Source organism: Schistocerca serialis, chromosome 4, assembly GCF_023864345.2.
Source record: "Schistocerca serialis cubense isolate TAMUIC-IGC-003099 chromosome 4, iqSchSeri2.2, whole genome shotgun sequence".
Classification (NCBI taxonomy): domain Eukaryota; kingdom Metazoa; phylum Arthropoda; class Insecta; order Orthoptera; family Acrididae; genus Schistocerca; species Schistocerca serialis.
Window position 1 is genome coordinate 234163136 of NC_064641.1, and position 24591 is coordinate 234187726.

The 24591-nt window shown below is 42.6% G+C and overlaps 1 protein-coding gene across 1 annotated transcript in view; it reads right to left on the reverse strand.

Annotated features, from left to right (window-relative positions):
* The window catches only part of LOC126474372 (UDP-glycosyltransferase UGT5-like), a 70274-nt gene that overhangs the window by 9373 nt on the left and 36310 nt on the right, over positions 1-24591 (reverse strand). Inside the window, exons 4-6 of the mRNA XM_050101838.1 lie at positions 14923-15382; positions 1198-1420; positions 886-1105 (exon numbers count right to left, since the gene is read on the reverse strand). Of these exons, the coding sequence (XP_049957795.1) occupies positions 886-1105; positions 1198-1420; positions 14923-15382 (903 nt within the window). The remainder of the gene's footprint in view (positions 1-885; positions 1106-1197; positions 1421-14922; positions 15383-24591) is intronic.

Below are 24591 nucleotides of genomic sequence, written 5' to 3' on the forward strand. Positions count from 1 at the left end.
TTGTTGAAGATAACGTCGCAAGTTCCGTGAGGCTATTCGCAGAGTGTACTGTTGTATACAGGGAAGTCCCGACGGTAGAAAACTGTAGCGGAATGCAAGAAAGACCTGTAGAAGATAGACGCTTGGTGCTGGGAGTGGCAACTGACCCTCCACATAAACAAACGTCCGTCAACAAAGGGAACTAACTTACGAAACGCTCGTTCCATCAATACTCCGTATACCGCTCGTTATTATGGCATCCGTACCAGGTAGGACTGAAACAGGAAAGAGAGAAGATCAAAGAAAAGAGGCCCCTTTCGTTACAGGCCGATTTAATAAGCGCAGTAGCGTCACAGAGACGATCGACCAACTCCAGTGGCAGACGCTGGAAAAGAGTCGTTCTGCGTCATAGAGTCGTTTATTGCTAAAGTTCCGAGAGCGTACATTACTAGAAGAGTCAACAAATGTATTGCTTCCTCCTGAGAATATCTCGCGAAGAGACCACGAAAATAAAATTAAGGAGATTCGAGTGTACACGGAGTCTTCCCGGTAATCGCTCTTCATGCGAACTATCGTGACCTGAACAAGAAAGATAAGAACACAAAATACCCTCTGCCACACTTACGAAGTTAGATGGGGATGTAGGTGTAGACGGTTGTTATTAATATTCTATTAAAAAGTGCAACAATTTTCACGGGAAAACAACCTCTTCAACTGTCTTATGGATTACACGAAATCAGAATAGCCGAGTGCCTTTGCAGTTCTAGCTATATGAAAGTCTTGAGGCTAACGTCCCTTGTATTTTGTTATAGTAAAAATGATAACGTGAGTAATCTTGTCATTAGAAATATGAACAATGTTTCCCACACTCCAGCTTCTGGAGAACTAAAAAACCAATTCTCTCACCTCTTGTCTTCCAGAACTGTCTGTATGGCTTCCATCACACTGTCTTTCGTGACGTCTTCTAAATCCAGCCTTCGTCCAACGCCTAAACCGACCATCTTTTCAACATTGTAAATCTGGTCTCCTAGGAAGGGAATCCCAATGACGGGCACAGAGAAATAAGCTGCCTCGTTCCAACTCTGTAGTCCTCCCTGAGTGATGAAGAGGCGTACGTTCGGATGAGCTGCAACAGTACAATGACGTCACTTGTCCACAGTAGTGACTACACCCGGCAGCCTCGCAGGCCGTTACAGTGGAGGGCGTCCGCACACTCACCCAGCACGTCCTGCTGCGGCAGCCACTTGGCGGTCATCACGTTGCCGGGATGACCGGGCAGTCCATCAGCTTCCCACTTCCAGAGCACGCGCTGCGGGATTCCAGCGAAAGCGTCCAGGAAGGCACGGACTCTCTCTGGAGGCATGGCGGTGCTTCGCACATTGGAGCCCAGGCTGAAGTAAACCACGCCGTTCCTCGCGCCGTCCAGGAAGTGTCCCACATCCTGACACAGGTATGCTTCATGTCTGCCTCTAATATTTAACACTTAAAAGTCATAAAGCTACACTACACGGGGAAAATATCTCTAGCAAAACATTGCTGTTTATTTCAGTTGCACCAGCCATTTAATTAATACAGTAAATGATACTAATGCAATACCATCAACTCTTCGCAGATGCGTTATCCTTAACGTATTGAACAGTGAAAGAGCAGTATCTTCCATGTCATCAGAATCATAATAATAGTAGTTTGTCCTAACAACATTGCTGCTGCAATAACAAGTATGAACGATGATCTACTTCGAGGATTGGTACGGACCCAAACTCCGATTTTTAAGTTACACACGAACGTATATGAACGATTTAGCACAAAGTTACAGGAACACTATAAGATTTTTTTTAATGGACCTGTCATGTTCAGTATTATTTCGTCGTTGGATAATTGCTAGAAATTTCAGAGAGATTTGATCAAAAATGCCGCTTTATGATACGAATGTCAGCTCTTTTCAAATGCAGATGAATGGAATGCACCTTCCAGTTCTTTCTCTCTAACAGAGACAAAGAACCCGAAGGTATCTCATTAGAAGATTAATTATGACCATCTTGAGAACATCACGTAGTAATAAATCTCTAGGGTTAACACTAACATGCGATGTGAATTGAGGCGATCGAGGCATATCACTGTTAAAGAAGGTGAACTAAGAATTTAGATTTGTTGAAAGGATCTTGAGAAAATGCAATTTATCAGCACACACATACAGGCCGCTAGTGCTGTTCCGCTATATGGAGTCCTCAGCAAGTAGGCATGTCAACAGATATGGAACCATTTCAGAGACGTGCTGCTAACAAGTCGATATAGCTGATATGAAACTGAATCAGAAATGCTAGGGGTGCTAAGCGGGAAACATTGGGAAAAAGGCGACGTAGCTCTCTCGTTGGCTACATTTAGAGAATCTGTAGTCGAAGTAGTCTCTGCGACCATTGTTCTTTCTGTCAGTATCGTACTTTTTATGTTGGAATCATGAAAGGAAGAGGAAAGGAAATCGATACTATTGGCACGACATACTCTCTCGCAAGCATTGTGCAATGGCTCACGGAGTACATATGCAGATGGGGAATAGGAGACTTGTACGCCATCTGTTGATGTTTTATAGAAAACTTTAGACTGTGCTTCCCTCTACAGCATATGTACATAATTGTAACTGACATACTAGAATAAATGTGTGAGCAGCGTTTACTTTGTTGAATTTATTTACATAATACTCAGAAGAAAAGATTTGGCGCCGAAACCAGATAAGCATATGAATAGATTAAGTGCTGTTACACGTTCAAGAGGTTTCGACGTCGACGGAGATTTTGGGCGATTTAAATCTCGAAATATTATAACGTCATGTCTTGTTCAGCTCATACAAGTAAGTCGCAGCATTTGTTGGACTGCACTTATTGATTGATTATTTTTGTGATTGGTCTTACTTCGCGCATGCTTGTTGGTAGGAGGGTAATCTTGTGCAGTCTGCTAAAACATTAGTATGCTGTAGCGCCGTCTGTTACGAAACAGCGAACATCCCAAAGGGTTGCTAACGGTGAATACTGTACAACACCGCCATCCAGTTACAGGACTGTAGTACAGGTCCAACCTCCCGGGAATAAGCAAAAACATGACCGAGGCAACACCTACGATTCTGTCCAAACTGCGACACAAGCAGAAAACTCTGCTGTCTAAAACGACGCATTTTGTTTGACAGATAAACATGTTCCATGTTTCCATGCTAGAAAAGGAAGCTGGATACTGTCAGGGACGCATGCAAGAAATCTTAGATGAGCTGACCACACACAATGTTTCAATACAGGACCTGCTGCATGGCAGGAAACACGGGGCCGACACAGAAGCTTGCGAAGACAACAACGACAAATACAAACGAGCTATCTTCAAGGTAAAAGAACTTGTAGGGGGAGCACTTCCAGGAAATAAATACAGCTGATGCGCATTTGGCAGCCTCAGCAGCTCATGCCTACATGGATATCAGGTTGCCCAATATCAAACTGTATTCTTTCTCAGGGGACATAAAAGCATGACCTCTATTCTGGGAGCAGTTCGTATCTTCCATAAAGGAAAATCCCATGGTGTAGGTGGTGAATAAGCATATAATCCACCGTAGATATTTAAATGGGAAACCCTAATATTTCGTCGATGGGTTTGCTGTTACAGCTGAAATATATACAGGGTGAGTCACCTAACGTTACCGCTGGATATATTTCGTAAACCACATCAAATACTGACGAACCGATTCCACAGACCGAACGTGAGGAGAGTGGCTAGTGTAATTGTTTAATACAAACCATAAAAAAATGCACGGAAGTATGTTTTTAACACAAACCTACGTTTTTCTAAATGGAACCCCGTTAGTTTTGTTAGCACATCTGAACATATAAACAAATACGTAATCAGTGTCGTTTGTTGCATTGTAAAATGAGATATTGTAACCTAAAGTTGACGCTTGAGTACCACTCCTCCGCTGTTCGATCGTGTGTATCGGAGAGCACCGAATTACGTAGGGATCCAAAGGGAACGGTGATGGACCTTAGGTACAGAAGAGACTGGAACAGCACATTACGTCCACATGCTAAAACCTTTTTATTGGTCTTTTTCACTGACGCACATGTACATTACCATGAGGGGTGAGGTACACGTACACACGTGGTTTCCATTTTAAATTACGGAGTGGAATAGAGTGTGTCCCGACATGTCAGGCCAATAGATGTTCAATGTGGTGGCCATCATTTGCTGCACACAATTGCAATCTCTGTCGTAATGAATGTCGTACACGCCGCAGTACATCTGGTGTAATGTCACCGCAGGCTGCCACAATACGTTGTTTCATATCCTCTGGGGTTGTAGGCACATCACGGTACACATTCTCCTTTAACGTACCCCACAGAAAGAAGTCCAGAGCTGTAAGATCAGGAGAACGGGCTGGTCAATTTATGCGTCCTCCACGTCCTATGAAACGCCCGTCGAACATCTTGTCAAGGGTCAGCCTAGTGTTAATTGCGGAATGTGCAGGTGCACCATCATGCTGATACCACATACGTCGACGCGTTTCCAGTGGGACATTTTCGAGCAACGTTGGCAGAACATTCTGTAGAAACGCGATGTATGTTGCAGTGCTCTCCGATACACTCGATCGAACAGGGTTCAAGTGGCTCTGAGCACTATGGGACTTAACTGCTGTGGTCATCAGTCCCCTAGAACTTAGAACTAATTAAACCTAACGAACCTAAGCACCTCACATACATCCATGCTCGAGGCAGGATTCGAACCGGCGGCCGTAGCGGTCGCGCGGTTCCAGACTGTAGCGCCTAGAACCGCTCGGCCACCCCGGCCGACACGATCGAACAGCGGAGGAGTGGTACTCAAGCGTCAACTTTAGGTTACAATATCTCCGGATGTAATTAACATTTTACAATGCAACAAACGGCACTGATTACGTATTTGTTTATATGTTCAGATGTGCTAACAAAACTAACGTGGTTCCATTTTAAAAAATGTAGGTTTGTGTTAAAAAACATACTTCCGTGCATTTTTGCATGGTTTGTATTAAACAATTACACCAGCCCCTCTCCTCACGTTCGGTCTGTGGAATCGGTTCGTCAGTATTTGATGTGGTTTACGAAATATATCCAGCGGTAACGTTAGGTGAGTCACCCTGTATATATACAGACGATGAAAATTTTGAAAACTAGATACTGCGATAAGAATAGACTTATCCGAAGCCACCTTCATTCTCTGAGAATCTCGTAGTTCAGGGGCTCTCAATACCACCCACACTGTGTGCCATAAGCGGACCAAACATTAAGAGTGGATGTGGATTCTTACTGGAGAGTGCTCGTCCCCAAAAATCTACATACATTCCCAGAGGAGATCTGCAGAAAGTAATTTATCCATGGATGAAGGCAAAAGATCCAAGATGGAAATCGGACACAACACAGAGTTTCTAAACGAAGAGTTGGGGTAACCATCACCACACACAAAACACATGGAGATACCTCTCCACGAGACAAATATAAACCTATACCATCTGATTTTCAAGTGAAAGTTAAAACGAAAGGTGGAATGAAGAAGAAATATCAAACTTCAGGCCGTTTCTGTGCCTACTGCAAAGAAAGGGAGCACTGGGGCCAAGATTTCCGAAAGGTTGCAAACTTACAGGGGCTGGAATAGATACCCTGGAGAAAATGAACCGCTGCTTCTTATGTCTCAAATGTGGCCACAAAAGAGTCAAGTGCTTTAAACGAGGAAAGGCACCCTGTGCAAAACGTAACGGTGAGCACCGTATTCCATCTAGTAACCACCTCACGACAGTGAACATGACTCAAACGACTAATTCCAATTTCACACACTTGCAAACAACTCATGTCAGTGTCAGAGGGCCCACTTCTAGGAGTATGCCGACACTTGCCATCCTACACACAGGGAGTCAGTCAAGGTTATCCATCATTCCTTGATCGACTGTCTGCTGAAACACAACTCTGGAGATAATAACATTTGAGTCATCTTGCACTTCATTCCTTTCAAAGAGGAAGATCCGTTTTGGTACGATGGTGTACCGCATGAAGGAACATATGATTAATGGCATATGGTTGGCAGATCCGAGAAGAGACACCGAAGATCTGCCTATTGGAGCCCTAACTGGAGCTCATCATTATTCCAAATTGGTGACTTTGAACACTCAAAGTGTCATCTTCATTGGTTCTTCTTCCAGCAATCTTTGGATTTGTCCTTAGTGAAAGCAGACCTGGTACTGCGGTTAACAAGTTAACCATTATCTTCATTCAGGGTAGCTTCAATGAGCCTGACGAGTCAGTAGACGGCTTCTGGGACTTGGGCACAAGTGGAATAACAGACCAGTAAAAGTGAGCGTTGACATCCAAGCACCACCCAGCCTTGCAAGCGTTCTGAGAGTCATACCACATGAGAGATGGCTGCAGATTTGTATGCCTGCCTCGGAAGAAGGAAATACTGTTCTCCAGCAATCACACTGCTGTAGAAACACACCTTCGTTCCTTACAAAACAAGCTCCAAGGAAGTGAAGAACCGAAGGTCGTTTATCATTAGACCACATCAAATTACGTTTCACGGGATCAGTACAAGTTGCACATGGGGCCTATACCGTTAGAAACATATTTTACTTGCCACATCGCGTATGAAGAAATGTAACAGTGAAGGCGTCGGATACAGGATAGTGTTCGATGCTTCCTCACATGAACCACACTTTCTGTCCTTGAATGATGGCCTTGAAACAGCACCAGATTTACTGATTTACTGTCAGACAAACACCTAACCTTGTTACTATTCCGCAAACTCCCGAGACGAGTAGTTTGAGATGTGGACCTATCTTTCTTAAAACTGCCCTTCACAAAGAGGAGAGACAGATCACTAGGCTATTTTGATATTATATTGAACAAACTGATAATGGAGTCTACACCGCCATGGATTATATACACTACCGGCCATTAAAATTGCTACACCAAGAAGAAATGCAGATGATAAACGGGTACTCATTGGACAAATACATTATATTATAACTGACATGTGATTACATTTTCACCCAATTTGGGTACATAAATTCTTAGAAATCAGTACCCAGAACAACCACCTCTGGCCACAATAACGGCCTTGATACGCCTGGGCATTGAGTCAAACAGAGCTTGTATGGCGTGTACAGGTACAGCTGCCCATGCAGCTTCAACACGATACCATAGTTCATCAAGAGTAGTGACTGGCGTATTGTGACAAGCCAATTGCTCGGCCACCATTGACCAGACGTTTACAATTGGTGAGAGATCTGGAGAATGTCTGGCCAGGGCAGCAACCGAGCATTTTCTATATCCAGAAAGGCCCATACAGGACTTGCAACATGCGGTCGTCCGTTATCCTGCTGAAATGCAGGGTTTCGCAGGGATCGAATGAAGGGTAGAGCCACTGGTCGTCACACATATGAAATGTAGCGTCCATCGTTCAAAGTGCCGTCAATGCGAACAAGAGGTGATCCAGACGTGTAACCAATGGCATCCCATACCATCACGCAGAGTGATACGCCACTATGGTGATGACGAATACACGCTCACAACGTGCGTTCACCGCGATGTCGCCAAACACGGATGCGACCATCATGATGCTGTAAGGTGGTTTTGTCATTCGTCATTCGTGCACCCACGTTCGTCATTGAATACACCATCGCAGGGGCTCCTGTCTGTGATGCAGCGTCAAGGGTAACCGCAGCCATGGTCTCCGAGCTGATAGTCCGTGCTGCTGAAAACGTCGTCGAACTGTCCGTGCAGATGGTTGTTGACTTGCAAACATCCCCATCTGTTGACTCAAGGATCGAGACGGTTGCACGATCCGTTACAGCCATGCGGATAAGATGCCTGTCATATCGACTGCTAGTGATACGAGGCCGTTGGGATCCAGCACGGCGTTCCGTATTACCCTCCTGAACCCACCGATTCCACCTTCTGCTAACAGTCATTGGATCTCGACCAATGCAGGCAGCAATGTCGCGATATGATAAACTGGAATCACGATAGGCTACAATCCGACCTTTATCAAAGTCGGAAACGTGATGGTACGCATTTCTCCTCCTTACACGAGGCATCACAACAACGTTTCACCAGGCAACGCCGGTCAACTGCTGTTTGTGTATGAGAAATCGGTTGGAAACTTTTCTCATGTCAGCACCTTGTAGGTGTCGCCACCAGCGCCAACCTTGCGTGAATGCTCTGAAAAGCTAACCATTTGCATGTCACAGCATCTTCTTCCTGTGAGTTAAATTTCGCGTCTGTAGCACGTCATCTTCGTGGTGTAGCAATTTTAATGGCCAGTAGTGTCATAACATATCACTCGAAAGGTTTGCCACTAAGATTTGCCCCAAGCACATTTCTTTTCTCAGAAATCATAACAGAGCTAGCAGTACTAAATAGTGGCAAACACCCGCAAGAGTCAGCACACATTGACAGTTCTTGTCCTTGGACGACTTTGTGCCTAATGCCGGCCGTGGTGGTCTAGCGGTTCTAGGCGCTCAGTCCGGAACCGCGCGACTGCTACGGTCGCAGGTTCGAATCCTGCCTCGGGCATGGATGTGTGTGATGTCCTTAGGTTAGTTAGGTTTAAGTAGTTCTAAGTTCTAGGTGACTGATGACCACAGATGTTAAGTCCCATATTGCTCAGAGCCATTTGAACCATTTTTTTGTGCCTAATGGTAGAGACAGTGACGACTCTGCATTCTCAAGAGGAGTCTTGTTAAGACTCTTCTTCAGACAAGCCTTCCTCTTTCCAAATGGATGACTAATTCGAAATAACTGAAGGCAATATGGCATAGCAAAGACCTTGGAATCAAGACCTCAATGCAGATCTTGGGAATAATTTTAGTACTAATTACCAAAGGATAGCTGGAGGCCTCATTGACTAACCGGCAGCCAAGAGAAATGGTATTTGACCAGTCGCTCAGTTACATGAGCCTCTTGCTCTGTCCACTCCTTTGGGATTGTCGCTAAACTAATTTCTAATTACTTGTGCTGGGTGGTTTTGCATGGGAGGAAATTTTTCCCATGGATCTTGCTTGTTGTTTACACTCTTGGATCTCAAAGTTTCATCATTTGTTGCACAATCGCAGGTGGATGGGTACGTTTGCAGCAAGAACAGGCTGGCACCAGTCAAGAAGGTAACCTTGCCTAGGTCGGAATTGCTTGCCACATTGGTCGGCTCCCGACACCTTCAATCCTTTTGCCAGGCAACGGGGTTTGATACCAACAGAGATACTTTGTGGAACGACTTGACAGTCACCTTGAAGTGAACACGAAGTGATCCAAACAAACAGAAAATCTTCATCTGTAACCGTGTGATAGAAATATTTTCTTAAACTACAGCAAGCCAATGGAGACACTGTCCTGGAAGTCAAAATCCTGCACCTCACAACAGATAGGGACCTGAAATAGATCTGCTGTGGACGCTTGGCATCTGGTGGTGTAGCCCACTATGACTTTCTGAAGGCAAGCCGTTATGGCCCGAGGACATCCCAGCTACACGGAAATCAATGGCAGAAACAAAAACACGAGCAACTGTCACTATCACCCTACACCCAATTCAACAATGAAAATTTAGTTCATACTGGCAAACACTGCACATAACGGCCCTTTGTATTTCGATTTGTTGACATAACAAAGAACAGGATTAGAAGTTCTAGCAGTTTGCGTGCTCTGTAATTACAAAACGCCTGAATATACTGGGCCAGAAGTGTTAAAAAGGAGCTAATCATTACCGAACTATCTGCTTTGTGTAAGAGATAACAGTCAACAAAAATATCAGAATTGTTCGATGCAATCCTTTCCTGTCCGATGGCGTGATTTGGCCTGGTGGTAGAATACAATGTGATGCATTGTTCAGTTAAGACAAGCACCCATTTCTTTTGGACAGACCTCAGCATTTCATGAATCAACTTATCAAACACATGCACATAACGATGCATCATCTCCGTGTACGCATTGCACTAGGAGAACCGCGCGAATAATTTAGGCCACTGCGAGGACGGTAAACTGTTCGGAAAGTTGTTTACCCTGCTAGATAACACACAGTCGCTGATATGAAGATATGAGGGCTCCACTACCACTGGATAGAGTGCAACCTACAAGACCGTTTGCAATAACGGGAATTGATTTCACTTCACCATTATATGTTAAAATAGGACACCAAACCAAGAAAACCGACATGGTCCTATTCATGTGTACCACTACACGTACAATTAATACTGGAGCAGTCACCTATATGTCCGCTGATAGATTTCTGATATTCTGATATCCTTGGGTGATCCAGCAATAACAAAACTATTCTACCTGGTTTGAAAAATGTTTCAGACTGATGAAATACCCTCAGAGTTCAAGAGAATCTCACAATTTCATTCTCAAAGAAAGCATGTACTGACAGGTTGAATATTACCGAACTACCAGTAGTCATGGTTGCGAAACAGTAACACGAATTATTTACAAAAGACTGAAAAATAATGGTAGAAGCCGACCTTTGGGAAGATCAGTTTGGATTTCGGAAAAATATAGGCACACATGAGGTAATACTGAAACTACATCTTATCTTAGAAGCTATAAACGTAGGTTTGTCTTTCCTTCACTTATCTTAGAAGACAGGTTAAGGCAGGGGAAACCGACGTTTACAGCTGTTGGATTTGAAGAAAGCTTTTGACAGTGTCAATTGGGATGCACAATTTGGAACGTAGCAGAGTAAACTATGGGCAACAAAAACTTTTATAAAGAGTGAAGGGGAATAAAAGTGAAGCAGTGGTGAGAAGGGAGTGAAACGTGCCTGTAGCCTATCCCTGATGTTAATCAGTCTGTGCACTGAACAAGAAGTAAAGGAATCCAAAGAAAAATTTAGAGAAGGAATTGTAATTCAGAGAAAACAAATAAAATCTTCGTAGTTGGTCAGTGACGTGGTATTCCTGTAAATAGACATAAAAGGACTTCGAAGATTAGTTGAACGGAATGGACAGCGTCTTGAACGATATAAGATGAACATTATCAAAACCAGAAGAAGTAAAGAGATGTTGTAGAATTAAATCAGGTGGTGCAGGGATTAGATTAAGAAATAAGATACTAAAAACAATGAATACGTTCCGCTATTTGGGCAGTAAAATAACTGATGACGGATGAAGTAGAGAAGGTGTAAAATGTAAAATTCCACTCGTAAGAAAAGTGTTCCTGTTTCAGTTATTTTTTAACATTGAATATGGAGTTAACTATCAGGAAGTTTTTCTGAAGGTATTGTCTGGAGTGTAGCCCTGTATGGATGTGAAATATGGTTAAAAAAATGGTTCAAATGGCTCTAGGCACTATGGGACTTAACTTCTGAGGTTATTAGTCCCCTAGAACTTAGAACTACTTAAACCTAACTAACCTAAGGACATCACACACACCCATGCCCGAGGCAGGATTCGAACCTGCGACCGTAGCGGTCACGCGGTTCCAGACTGTAGCGCCTAGAACCGCGCGGCCACCCCGGCCGGCAATGTGGTACATAAACACTCCAGGAAAGAAGATAAAAGAACTTTTGAAAACGTGATGCTACAGAAGATTTTTGAAGATTAGATGGGTAGATCAAATAACGAATATCTGCTGCTGCTAGGAAGCTGTCACAAGGTGAAGCGATATCCCTCAAAACTAAAATCAAGAACTGAAGAAGTAATTGTACTTCAGGAGGATATCAAAGCACGATAGTTGGGGAAGAGAGCAATGATAGAAGAGGTTTGGCGCCGGAGGGACGACAAAATAAGATGCACCATTTTCCGGCACCTGGGTGGCACGGGGATCTATTGATCCGTCCAGATGATCTTCCCCTTGAGATATACCAGGGTGGTGAGGAAGTTGGTGAATAAGACACTTGTACACAACGTGTTAGAGTTTTACAAAAACTGTACACTGTGTTGCCCTCTGCAGCGTGTGTGCATAATTGTAAATGAGTTTGTAATTGACGATGTGAATAAATGTGTTATCTGAGTTTACTGTACTGACTTTTTTTAAATGTTAGTGAGTAACAACAGCGCCTATAGAATTCATCACTCGTCCTCATTCCTCCTTTGTAGCACCAAAATCAGATCATGGAACGTTCTTATAAAACATTCTTCCCATGTTTGTCGATGGCAAACAGAACTGGCTTGACGGTGGGTAAGTATCCAAATCGAGAAGAACAAAGTAACACTTTGTCCACTAAATCTTTGTCTTGACTACACACCAATAAAATTGAGGAAAATCCCCACTGCACAAAAAGCGGACACTATACAATGCGAGATAGCAATGAATGGTTGGATAAGAAATGTGTTTAATACATAGGTTGACGTCAGACCTTCCTATGCTCAGTGAGGATTGATGGGTCTTCAGATAAGAGATATAAGTTTCAGATGCAATATTGTCTTCCTGGGTTTCGTAGTAACTAGTGTTCTAAACACTTCTCTTCGCAAATCAAATTCCGCCGGCCGCTGTGGCCGAGCGTTTCTAGGAGCTTCAGTCTGGAATCGCGCTGCTGCTACGGTCGCAGGTTCGAATCCTGCCTCGGGCATGGATGTGTGTGATGTCATTAGGTTAGTTAGGTTTAAGCAGTTCTATGTCTAGGGGACTGATGACCTCAGATGTTAAGTCCTGTAGCGCTTAGAGCCATTTGAGTTGAAATCAAATTCCTTTCATCTGTCCATAACAGTCATACGAAATCCAATACCTTGGCTTTAACAATGTGCTTCAGCTAGACGACTCTGAAACAGCACTACAATGCTGCAAAAAGTCACTCGGTGTTCCAGAGAGGAATAAAGATTTTTTTATCATCTCCATAGCTTGATATTTGGGATACCCAGTTGTCTTTCTTCTGTCTGACAGATACTGAGAATATGTGCTACACTGTCAACACTATCTATGTTCTCTTCCTCATAATCTATTTAAGTTATTTTGCATCTCATTTGCTAAAAGTACTCAATTATTTCTGGCTCTTCCTCAGTCAGCCAGCTTCTCCACATCTGATTCTCTCTGTACTTGCTTGTATGCAGCCTGTGTTAGTATGTCATTACTCCGACAGGAATAATATGTCATGAGCAAATGACTTAATGCAATGTTACTAAGACAGATGTTATTGTAACAACAATATTAATTTCTACATGCAGATAAAGAGTATGAGCAGGATTCCCCATTATATCCACTGGAGTTTCTTAGGCTAAAGATGCATTGGTCCTTGTATTGTGGACAGGAGTGACATTACACTGATAAACAAAGTGTCGTCTCCAAACTCTTGTCATTGTATGGGACGCATATCGTTTCTCAAATCTTGTCAAAGATGCCTACTTTCATTTTACCTTCAACCAAAACGTAATCACCCCAGTGTAAACAAAGGAAAAATCCCCAGATTATCACAACACCCCTCCGATGAATTTCCCTATTGTTAGAAGACATTCAGATAGCTATAGTTCAAATGTGACAACAGTGCCGTTCATGTTATCTGACTCATCTTCTTCTAAGATCTTATCTCTCTGTTCCACAGACCACAGACGACGATTTCTTCACCTATCTAAGTGCCGTGGCAGATTCTTTCGTTTATGTGACAATTCCTTGTTGGTATTGGGATTTTTTCTGTTAGTTTATTTGAATGCTGTAATATTACATGTTTATTGGAAAGTCTGAAAGAAAAGATAGAACAGTATCATTAAAGGGCGTGGATCATACACTTATTCTCATATTTTTGCGTTCTGAATAGCAATGATCTACGTTTTCATTTCCAGCCCTTATCACTTAGAAGTCTCTTTAATATTAGCGTATCACGACACACAAACATCATCGCCGGCCACTGGTGGCCGAGCGTTTCTGGCGCTACAGTCTGGAACCGCGCGACCGCTACGGTCGCAGGTTCGAATCCTGCCTCGGGCCTGGATGTGTGTGTTGTCCTTAGGATAGTTAGGTTTAAGTAGTTCTAAGTTCTAGGGGACTTATGACCTCAGCAGTTGAGACCCATAGTGCTCAGAGCCATTTGAACCATTTTTTGAACAAACATCATCGACAACGGTAAGTACTGGTTTTTCATAAGTGTAAAACAGCCACTTGATGATGATGTCACGCATGCAACCATATGAAGACAGTATTTCAGCATTTCGTGGCCGTTAATGACTGTTTATAATAAAATAATTTAAATGCGTCATCAATAATTCGTAGATATCTCTTTTATCTATATGAAACCGGTTATCCTCAGTTTATCGTCCATTGATAAAATTCCTGTATAACTGTATGGATTTTGGAGGACATTGCGTATGGCAAGTGTGCAAAATTAAAGAGATGGAAAGCCATAAAAAGGAATGATGGACCTTGTCCAAGCATTTATTGGATTGGTATCTGAAAATTTGCAGAGTGTACGTATAGGGAGTAGATGTGAAGCAAGTTCCCCCTCCCCTGACTTACAAAAAAAAACAATGAAGTATTTGGCTATTATACGCGCTCACATTGACTGCTTCGAAAAATGTTCAAATATGTGTGAAACCTTATGGGACTTAACTGCTAAGGTCATCAGTCCCTAAGCTTACACACTACTTAACCTAAATTATCCTAAGGACAAACACACACACTCATGCCCGAGGGAGGACTCGAACCTTCGCCGGGACCAGCCGCACAGTCCATGACTGCAGCGCCCGAGACCGCTAGGCTAATCCCGCGCGACACATTGACTGCTTCCATTTGAGATCAAAGTGGAGCCATGCATCAGACTTAAACACTGTAAGATTGTTATCATTGTAAGAAGAAGCAATTTTTGTAATTCTGAAGCAAATGGGAAAAAGTGAATAAATATTAAATATTTCCTCAAAAAACCTTTAAAATTTTCTAAGGACATTATTGCACCACCCTGGACCATTCCTAGCGTTAACAGCTGAATCTGAAAAGCAACAGTTCACATTTTCTATATCACAACTGTAAATACCTTTGGCAGCGGCTTCCTCTCCTTCTGGATGTGGAGTCCAGTTAATTCGACGATATTTGGCGTGTTCGGCACAGGGTAGCTCACGCTGAAGTGATTGTTGACCAACATGAGGCTGAAATTGTGATCTATTTCCCTCAGGGTAGGTGGGTTCGGACCGGAATACTTCCTGAGTTCCTCTTCCTCTCTCGCATACAAAACTCTCTGTCCAATGTCCAGCGACCGCAGTAAGATGTAAGCGTTGTACAGTCTCTGCCAGAAGGTCATGTGGTCCGTGTATCCAAGATTGTAGTCAGGAATGTAAGAAGGATTAATAGGACTGCCGAAGGTCTTCCGAATAAGTGACGTAGGTCCAAGAGAAGTATATCCAATTAACGGTGGAGATCCCAATTTGTGCGCTAAGCCATAATAGCAAGTGAAGCCGAATTTCTCTATAATGAACACATCATACTTCTGCTCCAATCTGAAATACAAAAAATAATTTTCATGACACCTTAACGGCACATGTTCATCGAAGGAATCAGTTTACAGATTTTACATAAAAAGAAATAATTCCATGACGCACAGATAATAAAAAGAATCAACATCACCTCCACACATGGTTAAAACAGACACAAATAAAATTTTAATGTTCCGATTAGCTAGAATCACCCGTAGTGTTTTCGTAAAACAATAATCTTCACTAGGAATATATATATATATATTCCTAGTGAATAAGCTTGAGAATGAAGCGTAATTAAAAAAAACTACAGACAGGTTTGACATTGCACAAATTGCAAGCTGAAGGATTTTACAAACTTCTAAAAGAGGAAACCCCTGGCGTGTACATCGTATCGTTCGACATGTAGAATAATCTACCCATACCAAAGCTGCCTGATCAAATTGCATACTATTCCAGACAGTTGTATTACTATAATTTGACTGTTGTTTCTGGACATTTACTGGGAAACTAGCGTTAAGTAAAGAGAATGTTGCGATATACTCCTTGGGGAGAACACGAAATGAAAAGTCGTCTAATGAACTGGCTTCTGCAGTGTTTCATGAACTACGGAGTATAGTAGAATCTGGTACTTTCAGTGGTGTACGTCTTGTAGCGGATAGCTGCCCGGGACATAATAAGAACACCACAGTTTTGAGATGTGTCTTTCCTGGTTATCCCGCACTCAGCCAAACATTCATAAAATGGAAGTTGTTTTCTCTGTCACTGATCATTCATTCATGCCGAGTGATAGTGTTTGGAACAAATGAAAGATATTTAAAGAAAAAGGAGAAAATTCTTCAACTGGAAGAGTACCATGAAGTTTTTAGAAAACATGGAATCGTGAAGTAAAGCTCTTGAATACTTGATGGAATGATGTCCATGGGAAAGCTGAAGCAAAAACATGTGTGAAAGATCTAGGAGCAGTTCACTTTAAACTTTCACAAATTGTGCTCACCAGGAAGTCAACCTCAGTCACTGTTAGTGAAGAGCTCAACTATAATTTCGATATTGCAGCGCCTTCGTGAATTATGATGAAAAGTGAAGGCCGAATGAAATAAATCCTAGAGAACTAGTTCCTGGCATCAGAGTAAATTCCTTGAAGGTACAAGATGTCACAAAGTTGCTTCCAACACATTACGGGGAGCAATGGAACAAAAGTGAGGAACTGAAATGGTTTTAGAAGATCATTGATGAAAATGACACCAATCAAGTGGTACCCGCAGACGCTGATCGCTGTGACTGCCTAATTCAGAATCGTAATGCTGATTATGACGTGGAAGTGATTGTATAATTTCACGAAATGAACACTTTGCGGAATGTATAGGCTAACTGAACCACTTTCGTAAGTAAAATAATCTCATGTTCTTCAATAAAATTGGAAGTTTTGAGTTATTGTTGAATGTACCTATAGCAAATTTGAACAATAGTGAGGATTTTCCGATGTTAGAACAGTGCAATTTGCGGAGTTCAGTTAAAGTTCTTACCTACACAGCCAACTCCATTCCTTAGTTGCAAACATGGCCACCTCCATATTTCAGCAGTCATTTCCTAGTTAGCTATGCAAGATCATATGGAATTATTGATGTAAATACGATTCTGATGATGCCAAGAAACTGCAACTCGGAAGGCTAATAGTAAACGTGCAAAACAGTTTTTTGCCTCTCCTGAAAAATTTTAAGAAATGGAATTGGCCAGTTTGTAACTAGGCTATATATAGTGTGTATGTACGCCGTCAACAGAAAGCTGATTAAGCGGTGTTTCGCCTTTTGAATTTTTTTATTGGCATATATCAGCAATGTTTTTTTAACTATATTAACACACAGGTGAAGATCATTTAATTACTGCAGTATAAAGGTGTGAGGTTCGATGCGTGCTCCATACCGATACCGAATCTACACTATCTGATCAGAAATACCCGAATACCTGTATGTTATGAGGGATGGACCGCTAGATGTCACGAATTGTGAACACGCTAGTATAAAACCAGACGGGGAGTACTGCGTTGTCAGTACTATATGACTAAACGTGTTGGTTTTGTCTGATAGTTACTATAAAAACAGCATCAGTTTAAAACCAATCCACAGCAAATGTATTAAAAGACAAAATCTTCCAGTGAACAGTGAACACAGTACATGCATTGTTGTGTTTCTAGTACCCCGTCATTCTGTGCAGCCTACATAGAGTATACATTGATTTGTCACTATAAATTTCATCTTTTGTGTCTTGTTTTGTCTTGTGGGTTTTAATGTACTATGCAGCATATGTCTTCTAAAAGGAAACACGTTGTCTTACCTAAGGCAGAGAAAATAAAAGCCCTTGAACAATTATACAAAAGCATGAGTAGTTAGCAGTTAGCTGAGATATTTAGTGTGGAAACATCAACAGCTTCAGACATAAAAAAGTCCTCTTTTAAACTTGTGTGTCTTCCTTGAGCATAACAATAGGAGTTCATCAAGAAAAGCAATGAAAACATCAGAAAACAAAGAGTGTGAACAGGTTACATTCAAGTGGTTTTTGCAGCAGCAAGCATTGGGAAACCCTCTTTTAAGACTAACTGTTCATGAAGAAGCAAAATTTTTAGCCAGGAAGAGCAGCAGTTTTTTTCATTTAAAGCAGTGAATGGCTAGCTCTGGAATTACAAGGCAAGAAACTTTATTCGTGAGTTGGATTTAAGTGGTAAAAAACTATATAACAATAGCGACACCAGAATGGGTCGTCTAGGGTTGCACAATAGCTTGGACCACGCACCGGTCAATGGATTTAATCTGAGTAACAAATGCATCACGTACATTTCAGCCGTGCTAAAGCTGCCAAAATCAATTGTTGGCGACGTGACTGTCAAGTGGAAATGCCAAGGAGTAACTTCAGGAAACCAAGAACAGGCAGGCCTCTCGTGCTGACGGATAGGAACCATGGAGCATTGAAGAATTTTGTTGTGAAACGGAAAAGTGGCACGAAATTAGCGGAAGAAATCACTTGCGACTTCCAAAGTGATAGCAGTAGTCAAGCTAGCACACTGACTGACAATAAGTAGTCAAAAACAATAGGTTAGAATGATCGCGTATCTCCCCATACATTTCTGTCGTCAGTCCTAAGCAACGCTTGATGTTGAGTAAAGAGCGACGTCAGTGGACAATCGATTACTGCACACAAACGATTTGAAGTGACGAATGACGCTATACACTGTGACAGTTCGATGGAAGGGTTTTGGTTTGGGAAATGCCTCGAGAACGCTACCTGTCGTAATGTGTAGTGAACGGAAGAGGCATTGTGACGGCATGGCCGCGTTCTCTGTGATTAGGATGAAGTCTCATCATTGCGCTTACGAAAACCACAAATACGGTCGGATATGAGCTCATTTACAGCCTTATGCACTGCATACAGTGGAGCAACATTTCGGAGACGATGACTGTCCTTGTCAACATGGCAGTGCCCGCTCTAATAAAGCAACATCTGCGATGTATTGGTTTGCGGACATTAACATTCCATAAACGACTGGCCTGCCCAGAATCCCGATCTGGGATGAGTTAGAAAGCTGACTTCGCTTCAGACACGAGCGTTCTCTGGTTTCGGGTGTTGAGAACGAATGGTCTGGCAGTCCTCCACAGACATTCAGACACCTCATTGAAAGTGACGCCAGCAGAGTTGAAGCCGTCACAATCGCGATGGGCGGATACATATAACACATAAATATCCATTAACGGGTGCGCATATACTTTTGAGTAGACAGTGTACCTCACTGCATCATGACATTTTTCGTATTACTACGAAGACTTTAATTAAGACCAGGGTACGTTTTTGTTACGTCGCAGCCACATACATAAATATCATTGTGCATTTGACACGATCTTTTCGATAAAGGCGTCCTCTACACTTATACGCGTCTCTGTTGGTGCAATATGTTTGATAATGTCTCAAAGAAATCCTTTAACGCGTCTTCCATTTGCATAGCTGGACGGAAGCACACATCTCCATTTTTACTTTATTACAGTTGTACATACGTCTTCCTCTGAAATTTCTCTTCTGGACCATTTGTTCGTTTCCCTCTCTCTCCTAGGTGTTAGAAACAGTCATTTTGTGAATAATCGGAAAAGTAAGGTTGATAGATTGGGTATTGATGTGACTGATGGCTGCACGAAATGCTGATGACTAGAACCCAGGAATAAGCATGACCAGTGAAGACCAGTGAAGTTAAAAGTTATTTATTGTGATCTCAAGACGTACATTGCATACGTGGACAAAATGGTCATGATACCATCAGGAAGCGAAGAACCAGATGTTACGATGTTAAAATCAAATAGGATAATAATAAAACATCATAAACACCGGTGCTGCACTGAAGACTGACCTGCGGTGTGGATCTGAATCACACTGTACAGTCTGTGGAAGCACCACATGGCGTCATCGGTTGAGACAATCAAGTGAACTGTGTCGAACTGGTCGGCTCTTCCCTTTTATGCAAATCTGCGTAACAGCAATGACATGAATTCCAGCTGTACTTAGTAAGCACGTTTACTAACTGAAAATTTTGGTATGTCTGCTACAGCAGGAGGATAGCCATCACAGTACCACCAGTATTTTTACAGGGTGCACAGGACTGCCACACTAAGTTCCATTAGGCATGCGTATCTCGAAATCACGCTTCACATGGTGGGTACGCGGCAGCTGCCATCGGACAATTAGCTCACAGTCTAAGCCCGGGAACTGGCCACGGATAAATTAAACACGTGCACTGATTGTGTTGGTATTATGGGATCTATAGGTAGCTAAACAAAGATTCTGTTTGTGTCTGTCAACGTAACACGAATTTCTTTGGCACAATAAGTGAGCCGCCCGCGGTGATCGAGCGGTTCTAGGAGCTTCAATCCGAAACCACATGGCTGCTACGGTCGCAGGCTCGAATCCTGCCTCGGACACGGATGTGTGTGATGTCCTTAGGTTAGTTAGGTTTCGGTAGTTCTAAGTTTAGGGGACTGATGACCTCAGCTGTTAAGTCCCATAGTGCTTAGAGCCATTTTTTGAAGAATAAGTGATGATATGTTTTTAAAAAGTTTCATTGTTTCTCGCCATTATCGGGTTCGAACACTTTCTTCATCATCAGATGGATACATTCTACACTGCCGGAAAAAAATAGTACACCTGCAAAGACGGCGTCGATTTTGATCCGATGACGGCATATGCCACCTGGGGGACAGCAGATGTACTCATAATGGTTTCAGTGTCGTCGGCCAATAGATAGCGTAGCGGCATAGCTACTAGAGCGCCATCTGTGTCTATGCTTTAATAGGGAGTGCTCACAGCCAAGAGGCTTCATAATGTTCCCCCCTTTCTTTTATATCTATGTACAACGTATTTTCTCCTATATGTTATTTTTTATGTCTTCTTTTGTATGATCTGTGTCTTTCTGCTGAAGAGCAGCGCATATGCTGCTGCCAGCCCGCCCCGATGGGGAATTGAAATACAATATAGAAAAAAACAATCAGAAGGCTAACTGTGGTTCAAATTGAAGATAGCAGGCAACCATGCCGCGGGGACTCACTCTTGTTTCCTACAGACATCTGAGCGAGTTTGAAAGGCGTCAAATTGTGACCTTCCGAGTGGCGGGATGGTCCTTTCGGAGAATTGCCACACAGTTTGGACGTACTGCATTGATTGTGCAATGACGCTGGTACCAGTGGTCACGTGAGCATTCTCACACCTGTAGACGAGGCTCCGGAAGTCCACGCAGCACAGACGCCCACCAGGATCGTAAGGCCAACATTGCCAAATCTTACCGCTACCACAACTCAGATAAGAGGGCTTATGAGCTCAGACGTGTCAACGCGAAATGTTGCGAACTGGTTATTAGCACTGGTACTGCGAGCAAGCTCACCTCTAGCCGTCTTCCTCAAACGTTACAGAATCGACTTGAGCGGTTTGACTGGTGTCGTTGGAAGTTGGACTAGTGAGTTGTCGTCTTCAGCGATGAAAGCAGATTCTGCTTGAATGCAAGTGATGGTCGATTGTGCGTACGACGTTGACTTGGTGAGCCCTGTCTCGTAGAGTGCATTCGTCCAAGACGCCCTGCCCCGCCATAGGCGATGAGCTACAACTGTCGTTCACCTTTGCTCTTTCTGCAGAAGACGTCAACCAGCACTCGGTACGTGCAGGATTTTGTTAGACCCATTCTTCTGTCGTTCTTCCAACAGGAAGGTGATGCGTTGTTCCAATAGGATAATGCTCGTCCACACTGTCCGTGCAAGTCAACGTGCTCTGCAGGACATGCAAAGCTTCCTTGGCCAGCACGATCTCCGGACTTGTCACCAATCGAACACGTGTGGGATAAGATGGGACGAGAAGTCACTCGTGCGACTCGTCAGCCAACAACTCTGGCAGAACTACGTTAAAAGGCCAAGCTGTCGTGTCATAACATATCCCAAGACAGTATTCGCCATCCGAACAATTGACTAGAAGCCGGTGTCAGTGCATTGCCGCCCATGGAGCTACACCACACACTAATGTGGGTGTTTCTGTATAGGTTGATACTTGGTGCGTCAGAACAGCTTTGGTATTGTTCTGTAAATGCAGTAATTTCATATGCTCCATATGCATTGTTGGAAGAATAAATCTTGAGTAAATTGGAAACCTCTAAAAGGGTCTACTAATTTTTTTCCTGTTGTGTACTTAAAGGACGAACTGTTAATTAGCTGTGGAATCATTTGATTGCAATGATACCCTATAGCAAAAGAATAATTTCACTACCCTATGGTAGATAGATTTAACTTTTAGATACATTTGCAAATAGTAAAAGATATGAAACAGTAATGAGTTTAGAGTATTGTCTGAACTTCGGCACAATGTGGCCTGACTTGTGTAGCATCACTACGAAAATTCTGAAAAATTCTAAATTCTTCAACGAGAGTACTTCCTGCATCTTGGAGTGCTGTAAAGTACTTACAGTGAACACTGATGTGACAATTTATTGCTGTGGCTTACGAAATAAGTTAACTATACGTAGTAGCAAGTTGATGCCGTTCGAATGCAGAGTACTCCAGAAGTTTGTGCTCTATCCTAATAATAAAACTGTAAGACTTTCGTGTCTGTTTGTTTGTCACTTTGAACACGCTAATCTCCAAAACCTCTACCATTGGGTTTTCACTGGTAACTTGAGCTTAGCTTCGGAAAGTGTATAGGCTTTATTTCATTTAAATCGGATCGCGGAAATAAAAAAATATCGTAGTTTAAAGCTTTATCTAAAACCATCGTGTCTGTCTGTTTGAACATGCTAAACACCAGTACTACTAGATGAATTCTTATGGGGTTTCAAGTTACTTGTGAAAACCCAAGTAACTTGAGGGTAGCTTGCGGCAATGCAAAGGCTTTGTTTAATAAAAAGGTATGGTGATTTAAAGTTTTACCTAAAACTGTCGTACCTGCCTTTTTGTCTGTTTGAATACGCTAAGCTATAAACATACTACACAAATTATTATGGGGTTTTCACCGGTAAGTTGAGCATAGCTCTAGCAACGTATAGGCTTTATTTCATCCAAAGCGGATCATGGGAAAAAATATATCGTGATTTAAAGTTTTTCCTGGACCGCAATTGGTAAACGGCCCATTTTAACACGGGTAATGTATCACGAAGCAAATACCGTCCGTACTGGCGGTATGTTACGTGATACCACGTACTCATACGTGGTCCAAATAAAACATTCATATTTCTTTACGTACTACACGAATATGTAATAAAAATGGGGGTTCCTATTTTAAAAATACGCAGATGATATCCGTTTGACCTATGGCAGCGCCACCTAGCGGAACAACCGTAGCGCCATCTGGTTTCCCCCTTCAAGCTAGACAAGTTTCGCTCTTTGTAGTTTTTTCGTTTGACGCTTATTTCGTGGGATATTTGCCCCAGTCACGATCAATGGACCACCCTGTATTCCCGGTACTCTCAGGCCGAGGTTATCCTTGACCGGTCACAACATTTCTTTAATTTCTCTGGGTGGCCGGAAGACAGTATAATGTCTAGTAAAGAGCAGAGCCTACACGAGGAGAAGTAAGAGACAGCATTGACCACTTTTTTAACTATGTGCCCTACAGCATCAATAAGCGGAGACAGTTCTGCGTAGTTGCTCCATAGCAGCAAGACTCCGCCTCCTACAGCTGGACAAACACAATCCATCAGCACGATCACCGTACACCTTCAGAGAACTTTATACAGTCCTCGCTCACGGGTTAGGGCGTCAGTCTCATTGGCACCCAACCATCATTTTAGAGCTCGAGGATGGTTGGATGCTGAATGCTGCACAAACCTAGGTTTGAATGGTTTGGCAACACATCAGCCACATCTTATTTCATTGCCATCAACGGATGATGCCGCAAAGACGTTAGAGAGTATGAACAGCATAGGGGTTCAAATGGCTCTGAGCACTATGGGACTTAACATCTGAGGTCATCAGTCCCCCAGAACTTAGAACTACTTAAACCTAACTAACCTAAGGACATCACAGACATCCATGCCCGAGGCAGGATTCGAAACAGCATAGGGGCTTAGCGGCCGGTAAATTTGCCAGTAATTTTGTTTCATCCGTGCAGTGCCTCACAGAGAAAAGAATACAACGTTCGGTTGTTAAACCGCTTCTAAAACCAAACTGTAGGTCTGCAGCAAATTATGTACACCGAAATGATGAATTGCCCACATACACATAGCCCTGTCAACAACTTTTGCAAACACCCATGATACAGAAACACATCTACAATTATCAACATTGTCCCATTCTCCTATTTTGTTAAGCGGTTTCACTACTGAGTACTTAAATCGTTCATGAAACCGATCATTTCTAAAGAAATATGCAGCACTGTGCTTTAGTACACTACTAGATACCATATATTATCCGTGACGGTCCTTACTCTTCTGGGATTTAATTATTGACTCAATCTCCCCTTTGTCATTATCACAGAGCTTCAGAAGGCAGTCTCGGAAAACCATTTTCTAAGATTCTTTGCCGAAACTAGGTTTTTATGAAATTCACCTGCTATATTCGGAAAGTGATTGTTAAAATCTGTGTTTAAATCTGACTCATCAGTAAAAAAATCAGCAACGTAAACGAGAGCGTTTATTTCAACATTTTCGGCGACTAAGTGTTATCCTTCCTTACGCATCTTCATGACGAGTATGCTTTGGACACTCCCATCTTCCAAGATGACAA